The sequence below is a fragment of the Vanacampus margaritifer genome, chromosome 10, assembly GCF_051991255.1.
Source record: "Vanacampus margaritifer isolate UIUO_Vmar chromosome 10, RoL_Vmar_1.0, whole genome shotgun sequence".
NCBI classification, from domain to species: Eukaryota; Metazoa; Chordata; class Actinopteri; order Syngnathiformes; family Syngnathidae; genus Vanacampus; species Vanacampus margaritifer.
In genome coordinates this window covers 15,267,914-15,278,548 of record NC_135441.1, presented here as the reverse complement: position 1 = coordinate 15,278,548, position 10,635 = coordinate 15,267,914, and the positions used below count along the sequence as shown (strand labels likewise).

Here is a 10,635-nt window from a genome sequence, read left to right as displayed (position 1 = left end):
ATGTCAGTTGATGTTTTTTTATTTCAGTAAGGTTTTTTTTTTTTGTATGTCACATAATGGTGGAAAAGTTTTGAAATTATGTATCTTGGTCTCTTTTTGTGATATCACAAAAAAACTGACATTTGAACAGGATGCTGCAGACCTTTTACATCATCTGTACTTAGGTCTCTGTTGTTTGTTCTCAAAATGTAATCTGAGGTCTGACCACACAGGATACCACCCACAGATAAAATCCTCATATTTCAGCCTCTCTCCATTTCCTCTTCTGGGTTGCCTTTGTGTCTGACATACAAGCACAGTGACGTTAGGCCTTGCAGATAACTGATTGCTAATTTGCTGCCACTGAGACACACCAAACACACCAGGAAGCTTGTAAGTGCTTGACACATTGCATAAGCAGATGTACAGTGCGACCATCACCCATGAATCATCAATTTAAGGTGACACACCCAACCCTAATGTCATTCTTCTGTCTCGCTCCGATAAAAGCCCATCAAAACATTCTTAGGAGCATTAAGTGGCACATGACTTGAAAACAAAGTTTAGTGTATGCCAAAGGAAGTATTGATGTCAGCGCTTTCTTATCTTTGCATGCTCGAAACGAGCACTTTACTAAAAGATCTACAGTATATCTTAATGACTGTTTAAATCCTCTTTCGAGAAGCAAATGGAAATTCTCCTGAACCCAGTTACCACCAGCAGAATTACGGACAGAATGCCATTCAAAGTCAAAAGATCTTTCTTGTCCAAATAGAAATAATCCCTGAAAGATTAAAAAAAAGATCAGATAGAAAACATGACTGGTTTCAAATATCCTTCTAAACCCAACGTAATTCTGTAGAGATGACATAGCAAGATAATACCTGAAGATGTCAAATTCATCAGGAAGAAGGAGTGTCTTCTGTCAGATATCCTTTAACATCAACTGGAGACATTATGAATCATACGTGACATTTCGACGTTTATAAAGTGTATTTGAGGTCAGAGCAATTTGTAGTGATAATTGATAAGACTGCTGTTCTATTTAGAACTATCCCTCAAACAACATTTGTGAATAAGCACACCATTCACCATCTATTGATTCAATCTTGTTTAGTTGATTTCTACATTGTAGATGCTCACTACTAACCTTAATGGTCAAATCACATGCGAGAGTTAAAATGTATATTTTAATCATGAGAAAGTAACTCAATGTCTTTTGTCTCTTTAGTGCCAGCAAATGGATCAAAACAAATCAGTATGCACAGCCACATCACATCAATCTCTAAACCAATGTTTGAAAAATGACATTTTTTTCCCAGACCACTGAGACCTTGTAGCTAATTGTCAGTTGCAAGCAAGTTTTAAACATTTAAAGGAGAGTAATGTAGAGGGACCCCGCAACACTTGTGTGCCAAACCATTGCCACGCTGAAATGTAGAATTTTTAACCTGATGACCACTACAGTCACTACTGCAGTGATGCGGACGCTGTATCGGTCCGTTGTGGTGAAGAAGGAGCTGAGCAGAAAGGCAAAGCTCTCGATTTATCGGTCGATCTACGTTCCTGCCCTCACCTATGGTCACGAGCTGCGGGTCGTGACCAAAAGAACAAGATCCCGGATACAAGCGGCCGAAATGAGTTTCCTCCGCAGGGTAGCCGGGCTCTCCCTTAGAGATAGGGTGAGAAGCTCGGTCATCCGAGAGGGACTCAGCGTCGAGTCGCTGCTCCTCCACGTTGAGAGGAACCAGTTGAGGTGGCTCGGGCATCTGGTTCGGATGCCTCCTGGACGCCTCCCTGGGGAGGTGTTCCGGGCATGTCCTACCGGCAGGAGGCCCCGGGGACGACCCAGGACACGCTGGAGAGACTATGTCTCTCGGCTGTCCTGGGAACGCCTTGGGGTCCCGTCGGATGAGCTGGCTGAAGTGGCTGGGGAGCGGGAAGCCTGGGCTTCCCTGCTAAAGCTACTGCCCCCGCGACCCGACCCCGGATAAGCGGAAGAAGACGGATGGACGGACGGACCACTACAGCTGCCTTTATTGTTTTCTTTCCCGCTATTGAAATTGTGCACCCAGAGCAATATGTTAAAATTTATATCATTCTTTCTTTTAAAAGGTGAAATGGTCTCGGAGTGTAATGGTTGTCTGGAAATTGCGCTTGCAGCTCTGGTACACAGACTTAGAGAACAACTTAGTATGGTGTATAAGCGGTTAGTTGATTGCTTGCAAAATATATGTGTCTTGGTCAGTGACTCAAACTGTCTCAAACTATCACATGACTTTTTCAACAATACAACACACGCACTAGTGACATTTGATTCCTTTATTTCATAAGTCAAACAGAGCAGGGAAGTCATTCCACCATACCAGTCTCCATACTCTTTTCACAAATACTTAAATAATTATTTGTTGGAATACTTTAGTTTTATTTAAAGCAGAAGACAACCTTAAACATTTCTTGATAATATGTTACATGTGACCTCACTAGTCTAAACATGACATTCTGATTAATATTACATTTATGGAATATGAGTAATCCAGCAAAATCCATTCGTTTTTTTATCCATCTCGGCCGGCCATTTTGCCACTTGCTGTCGATCGAAGATAACATCACAGTTGCTCAGGTGTCAAGCAACGACCAATCACAGCTCACCTTTTTTTCCTGAAGCCGAGCTGTGATCGGTTGTTACCTGAGACCTGCGCAACTGTGATGTCATTTTCACTCAACCTCAAGTGGTAAAATGGCCACCTTCTGATATAGATGCTGGATTTTGCTCCTTAACTCATATTACACTAACACAATATTACCCAGAATACCATATTTAGACTAGTGGGGCTGCATAGAACATGTCAATATTTTTTTTTCTGGATCGACTTCCCCTTAAAGTCATATCGTTTAGTAATTAAAATGAGAGAGAGAGAGAGAGAGAGAGAGAGAGAGAGAGAGAGAGAGAGAAAGAAAGAGAAAGAGAGAGAGAGAGAGAGAGAGAGAGAAAGAGAGAGAGAGAGAGAGAGAGAGAGAGAGAGAGAGAGAGGAGAGAGAGAGAGAGAGAGAGAGAGGTGCGGAGTTTGCATGTTCGCCTCGTGCTTGCGTGGGGCTTCCTTCCTTGCTGGTAGATCTAATTGAATGCTAAATTATCCATAGAGGACAAGAACTGAGAGTTGCAATCACACAGCAAGTATACGTTTTCCTAAAGTACTTGATTCCCTACCATTCTTGCATTTCATGGCAAAGCACCTCGGCTGCAGAGGTGAAAAGGAAAAAAAAGAGCAGTCCTGCCTTGACGAGCTGTCAAATTCAGGATTACTAAAGCTGTGTTGTTAAAACCCACAGCAGCACTGTTCCACTTGCTGCTCTGCCATCAGCTGTTTGTGCACCCTGTCAGGAAGATGGAGAGAGAAAGCGGGCAAGAGAGATGGATAAGAGGCAGTCCGTGCAAGAGGCCAAATGGGCTGGAAACACAAGAGGAGAATGGATGGAGTGAAAAGGCAGTGCGTTGCGAGGAGGAAGCGGGTGTAAAGTGAAGTGACAGTGGACGAGTGGAAAGGGGGCGGCCGATAAGAAGGATTGCTGATTACTAGCATGTTATCAGCCATGATAGATGGACTCGTGCTGGTAATAGCGACACCTGAGCGACCTCTGACTGCTTAAGAGAAAAGAGCATTTCAACACTGCCCTCTGCAGGGCAAAATGAGAGTTACTGGTGCTACTACACAAAAATAAAAAATAAAAATAAAAATAAAGCCACTAGTGATTTACTGCTCTCTAGTGGACAATGCCCACTCCTGCAAATCGCCTGAGAGTAAACGTCTTTATTTACATAAACACATTGCAATCATGGATAATATGCACTTATCATTTTAACTGAATTAGAACTGTCTCCAAATGAGCTGGCAACTTCATTTGAGTACCACAGGTTCATGTTAAGGCCTTATTAGTTTTCCACTGGTTGCTCATAATTAAATTCCTTATGACTGGTGAGAGCAGAGAGTCTGAAGATGAGGATTAATTGTGTGACAAGTCTACAACAAAACACCACAACCAAAATTGTTTTTTTTGTTTTGGATATAAAAGAAAAACCTAACAAAGTTGGTAGATGCATACTTAAGGACAGAGACAACAAAGCCAACTTAGGGAGGTGGTAATGCTGGCGTCAAGCTGAAATATATACTTATTCTCTTAGAGACATAAATCAAACTTAAAAAAACAATAACTTTAAGAAGCCAGAAAAAAGACTATGAGGCAAATGGTAAATAGAGCTTTTATAGAGCAACAAAACAGCCCTTTTCAACCCGTGTTTGATAAAAAATACATAATGTTTATCTCTCTGGAGAATAACAAGTACCCAATCCACAATGTCACATTTCAATACAGAACCCTAATTGGATTTTCTTGCTCAGAGGATCTTTAGCTAGACGAAGCAACCTTTCTGAATGTGTCAAATCATGATTTGCACAACAATGATGCAAGCTGTATTATACTTTTGTTTTTTTGTGTTTTTTTTTTTTAATCAAGCACAACAGTGTGGCAGCTTCCAGCCAAAATGATGGAAGAGCTCCAAGATGGCATTTAGCGTGACAAGCGATCATTAAGCTTACTAGCTAAAGGTCATCGTTTATTGACAGCCATGCTGAATTACTCTGAGGTGACATCACTAAAGTAAAGGGACATTCTTTGAGAGTGAAAACAGAGCTTTGATATAAAATACTGAGCGGATATCAGAAATGATTGTCATTGTCTTTTCCTGCATCATTGGTCATCACATCTTCTGTCTTTGAGCTCTGTGAAAAGAAATACATGCAACATAATATGCTATTTTTGGAAAATGCAGTCATCAAACAATACAGTTCAGTAATAGATAGCTACTCTACCAATCAAATATTCGTTCTTAAACATAATGCTCATTGTAAGCATTCTTTACAATTTATTATTTTACAGAACAGCCCTGCAAGAGGTTATTTATTTATATAGATGTAGGCAGAGGGTGGTTTGTACTTGGAGAGCAAGCCACATTTTATATCTGTCTTTCGGCAATATTTCTAAGAGTGTGATAAGATATGATATTCAAAATCCTGCAGGCGAATTTCAGAGTACATTACAGTAAGACATTAATTTTGCATTACTAGCTTTAGCTTTCCTCGCCGATTTTCTGGGAGCAATCACACAGTTCTAACATCTCATAATGAAGGTGAGGTATACTTAAATACAGAACATTGTGTTCCAAATTAGTATGCAAATAATGTTTTTCTCTGACTTTCCAGAATAGTCAATGCACCCAATAAATTACTGTTTTTTTTTAAGTAAATATGACGGTTCAAATGCACTGTTTCAAATTATTACACATAACAGTTTCAAAACATTTTCTAGGCTGCAAAGTAATGAGTTGTTGAGTTTTCAGCATACTAAAAGTTATTTCTCACGACTCTTTTATCCATTGAACTTGGAAGTTTTTGCAGATCCTCTGCTTGAATTTCTGTGCAGTATGTCAACATAGTCTCTCAGAGCTGCTGTCTGGATGTGAACTGCCCTCCCAGCTTCATTAATGTTTTGTTTGAGGATGCACCAACAGTTCTCAAAAGGGGTGAGATCTGTGGAGGATGGGGTCACGTTATGAGTTTCTCAGCCAAAGGTGCGGAGGCAATCCTCGCAGCATGAGATTGTTCACTGATGAGTGTCGTGTATTTGTAACCACGCTTGGTCCAGATGGATGGAGTAGTGAATGGTTGTTGGGTCAGAATCATGGGGAGAGAGCTGATCGCCCCCCCTTTAGGTTCCCTGAAGGTGTGAAAATGACCTCTGAAAACGATGTGGAGTTTTTCACTGGCCACACACACACAAAATAAACATGTTCTAATGTTCTCAAAAATCATCTTTAAAACATGACAATGCATCATAACAAGCTGCAAGGAGTACTAACATTCGCTGCTTTGGGCAAAAAAGGGCAGAAATCCATGGTGAGGCCCCCATCCTACCCTGACTGAAACCCTATTGAGAAACTTTGGAGGTCCCCCAAGCAAAAAGATTTACTGCATGACGGTGGGTGGCAGTTCAAATCTAAACAGCAGCTCTGAAAGGCTATTCTGACATCCCGCATAGAAATTCAAGCAGAAAGTTTCGAAAAACTGGATACAAGAATACTGACATTGCTATCAGATAAGTGTTCCAATGTTAAGTTGTTTTTGACTGAAATCACCGGTAGGTTGTAAGGCGATTCAAATTTTTAATCGTAATTCATCGCATGACTACAAGAGTTAACTGTACAATAAGATATTTTAAATAAGTTTCTTCTTCTTAAGATCTTTGTCCCTTTTTTTTTTTTACTCGCGACTGACATCTCTGGTCCAAAGCGGAACTGCAGCATCTGTGTCAGGCTCGTTCATGGTGCACAATCTTAAAGCGACAGTCACAGTTGCCAAACAAAGACATGACTTCAAATGAGGTAAGAAAAACTCCGCCCCTCCCCTCACCAAGGAATCTGTGGCGTGTGAGGGTCCGCACACTCTACTATAAAAGGAAGATAACAGCTGATAGGTGCAGGCAGAGTAAAATGGTCAAGGCTTTTCGTTCTCATCTGGGCATTGGTGGAGCATGAACCTTTAATATTACCTTTTTAAACGGCACAATGCACCAAAATGGAAACAAAATGTTAAACTAATAGAAATATAGCTGCACAGTAACTTATAAATAATAATAATTCTTAAAATTTAGTTAAAATTAAAAACATGTACTGTACTGTAAAAAACAAGTGTGATATTGATTTGTGTTAAGGTAAATTTTCTGCCACTAGATGGCATCATTGCATTTGTAGGACATTTAGTTAAAATTAAAAGCATGTACTGTACTGTAAAAAACAAGTGTGATATTGATTTGTGTTAAGGTCATTTTTTCTGCCACTAGATGGCATCATTGCATTTGTATTGGTGGAGCATGAACCTTTAATATTACCTTTTTAAACGGCACAATGCACCAAAATGGAAACAAAATGTTAAACTAACAGAAATATAGCTGCACAGTAACTTATAAATAATAATTCATAAAATTTAGTTAAAATTAAAAGCATGTACTGTACTGTAAAAAACAAGTGTGATATTGATTTGTGTTAAGGTCATTTTTTTCTGCCACTAGATGGCATCATTGCATTTGTAGGACATTGGTGACAGATCATTGCATTTTTCTTTTCATATCAAGAGCTATCTAATCTTTAACATGAAGTAACGTGTGAAATTCTGCACATTTAAAAAATGTTAAAACCCAAATATACCACAATACCACAAATATATGCATTATTATTACATTTATTACTGCTAAATTTTGACATGGACGTGCTACGTTGCGACTGGCATTCCCCCAGTACAAGCTTTCCAAGTAAGGGGTGGTCATTAATCGCGCGTTTGAAAAATTTGTGGCGTTAAAAGAATTTTAAATCAACTCAAAACTAACACACCAGTTTTGATACCCCTAATTGAAAGAGCTTCAGATTTCAGTAAATGTGACCTCCCTGTGCAGAAACCGGTGGACTTTGTCTACCTTGGACTTGAAGAGGAAGCCAATGACGCCTTTGGAGCGTCTGTCTGCTGTTCGGTCCGATGTGATGCAGAGGGACATGGACTTGCTATCTCTCCTGGCTCGGGAGGTCTCCAGCTCCTCCACCCCACCCGCCACCGCCAGAGATAAACCTGTAGAATGAGTGCAACCAACCAAGTTATGCGAATACTTCTTTACTAAATGAACTAGTTAAGTGCGTGTTTTTGTGTAGTTTACCTGTAATGGTAGGCAAGGACCTGGAATTGGTGCCGCTCAGTGACACATTCCCATTATTGGGCTCTGACAAGTTGGTTTCACTACGGAACTCTTGCTTTTTGGACAGCTGTGGGGGTGACAGAGATCATCATGACAGATCTACACAGATGCCCAGAACTCAACCGATGACGCAACCAACGCTGACCCGTTTGCAGTCCAGAGTGTTTGTCTGCTCTTTCTCCTCTGTGATGAAGATCATGCTACTCCTCTTCCTCTTCTTCTTACTCTTCCTCAATTTCACTTCAGAGTCGCCCACGGTCACAACATCGTCTTCCTGCGTGCTCAGGCTGCCGCTGGAGCGTGGCAGCGTGTTGCTGAAGAATGCCTCAGACGGGAAGTCCCTGCAAAGAGGAAAAGAAAGGTTTTGGGTCTGATTTACTCTAATTCAGCGGGCCAGTAAGATGAGTTCATGCTAACAGTTTGTGCATGCTGTGGATTGGTGTGTACTTAGAATGTGACACAATTGGCCACAGGGTGTAAAAGTATTGGACACATCCCTATTTAAATGAGGGTGACAAATTACATTTAAAGTGATGGGATTGGAAGTGTTAGTGGAAGAGGTAGAAAATGTCATTGCTGAATCAAAAATGTTTTTTTTCTGCCATTTCAAAAATATTTACATGGGCAGAGAAGTTCAGTTTTCCCTCTTGCCTTTTTGCCATTTTGCCTACACACCCTCATCACCACGGTAACTGCAGTCATCAGTCCGCACAGTGGTGCCGGTTTACATCTGCCTTTCTGATGCGGTGCTTTAATTAATTTCAGGTTTAATGAATCAATTTGTGCACATTAAATGTATTTACTTGCATCCATTTCTTTAAGTAGAAATGTGCAAAATGAATTGCGTGGCTTTCTTTTTAACCTCTCTTGTAGACATAATTCTTGATGTGCCTGGCAAGTAGATCAGCTTCCACGTTGTTTTTGTTTGGTAAATCAGTCGCTTACAGTTTAAGAATTGTCAGTCTTGTATTCATTTTCATATCTTTTTTTTTTGGGGGTTGGGGGGGGATAATGTTACTTTACTACCTGTCAACGGAGAGTTTGTTTGGCGTTGCACATTCAGAGCCTTGCAGTGAGGAAATGGAAATGATGGACTGACGAACGGATCGCAGCATGGAGCAAGGTCGAGTCGATTTTCTGTCATCCAAGTCCAACTAGAAAAAGAAATAGTGAAACTGATTTACGAAATATCCATCTACCCGACATTCCTTTTTTTTCTATTTGTCTCCTGTTTGTGAAGACCATAATGTTACAATGGCACGACAATGACCAATCTGCAAGACTAGAAATCAAGGAACATTGGTTTTAGTCACCACATGGGTAAACAGTACAACCTTAAAAAAAAAAAAAAAGAGTCAAAAGGAAGACGGTGAGCCATCCGAGGAGCCACAGAACCATCCAGTGAAAAAAATGACAATATTATATTTATGTGTCTGACTTCCTGTCGAGTTTGGCGTTCTTACCAACTCTCTCACACCGTACTCCTTCTCCACTTTCTTTTTCAGCTCTTTGAAACATTCCTCCATGCGCTCGTGAAAGGGACGCAGGTCATCGGTGACCCTCTTCCCATGGAGTGCAATGCCTCCGCCCAGTAATGGAATCTTTAAACACAAAGATTCAAAAGTTTAGTACATTAAAAATGTCATAAATTTGAAGGTCGGGTAGCAAATAGATTGAGCTTTCAAAATCTCTTAGGGTTCTTTCTTGATTTAATTAGGGGTAATAAAGAGAAAACCAATCAATCAACCAAACAAATGTTAAAAAAATGCTTTAACTTGTTTGTTTAGCTGAAATGTAATTTTGTTAGGTACCTGCCATGCAATGAGGTCTTTAAGACGCAGGAGTTTCTCTTTGTCATCAGGGTGCTGCTGAGTGTACTCTTCTGTAAAGAAAGCCTGATAGCAAACACACCTTTAGCATTGGATGTGATTACATCATAATAAGCCTACATTTTCAAAACTCTATTAAAAAAAAATAGACCAATATAAATCACTCTAAACACCATTAACGTGGCCTATAACCTAAAAATTCAACTGAAGGAAAAAAAGCACCCCTCTCTAAAATACTTGTATTCATTGAGTTGTACAGGCTTAGCAAAATGGTGAAATAAAAAGGTTAAAAAATGATTTATCGTGGTCTCAGGGGTGTTTAGACTTTTTGTATCCAATGTATATAATGTAGAAGCTGTGTTGAATCAACAGAAATAACAATTTATTATAAACCATCAGTAAATGTTTTGCCTTATGACAACTACTAACTCATTAAAATGAACATGTTATGAAAATTAACTTTTTAATTGCTTGTATGCAGATAGTTGTGTCCCAAGAGTGCCTGCCTTCCCATCAAGTGTGAAATTAAACAACCAAGTAAATATTTTTATCTTCCTTTTTCTGACAATGTGTCCGTGAGCAAGCCACTCAGCACTTCACGCTTCCATGAAATGGTGCTAATTTACATAATTATAGCCACCCTCACATAGTCCCTCCACCCATCATTGGGCAGTTTAGATCTATAATCTGCCATTGTCAAGCCATTACCATAGTGTGGTGCCGGTGGGTGTGTTAATTAGTAGTGACTTCATGCATTTGCCAATCATTTGCAGACTGGATGAGTCTCCTCCTTTAAGGCCTACATCAGCAACATGATTGGATCATTTAATCACCTTTTCATATTTAGCAAAGCCACCCATGACTGCCGGGTCCACAATGCCATTGAGCAGCATGGAGAGAGGGTTGATGGGAAGGCTCCAGTCCGCCTGGTACTGGTTGATCAGGGCCAGAATCTTCTCATTGGTGGACTCCATGGTTTCAATGGCATTCTCCAAAGGGGACAAGGTCGTCTGACGATGGATTGGCC

The 10,635-nt window shown here is 40.2% G+C and overlaps 1 protein-coding gene across 2 annotated transcripts in view; it reads right to left on the bottom strand.

The window, feature by feature from the left end:
* Positions 1–4,224: 4,224 nt before the first annotated feature.
* The window catches only part of dock2 (dedicator of cytokinesis 2), a 139,391-nt gene continuing 132,980 nt past the window's right edge, over positions 4,225–10,635 (bottom strand). For both annotated transcript variants that reach the window (XM_077578871.1, XM_077578872.1), the window contains 8 exons: positions 10,442–10,618; positions 9,591–9,674; positions 9,243–9,380; positions 8,806–8,933; positions 7,925–8,120; positions 7,741–7,846; positions 7,507–7,655; positions 4,225–4,760 (listed from right to left, as the gene is read on the bottom strand). In XM_077578871.1, the coding sequence (XP_077434997.1) occupies positions 4,698–4,760; positions 7,507–7,655; positions 7,741–7,846; positions 7,925–8,120; positions 8,806–8,933; positions 9,243–9,380; positions 9,591–9,674; positions 10,442–10,618 (1,041 nt within the window). In that variant the 3' untranslated portion in view covers positions 4,225–4,697. The remainder of the gene's footprint in view (positions 4,761–7,506; positions 7,656–7,740; positions 7,847–7,924; positions 8,121–8,805; positions 8,934–9,242; positions 9,381–9,590; positions 9,675–10,441; positions 10,619–10,635) is intronic.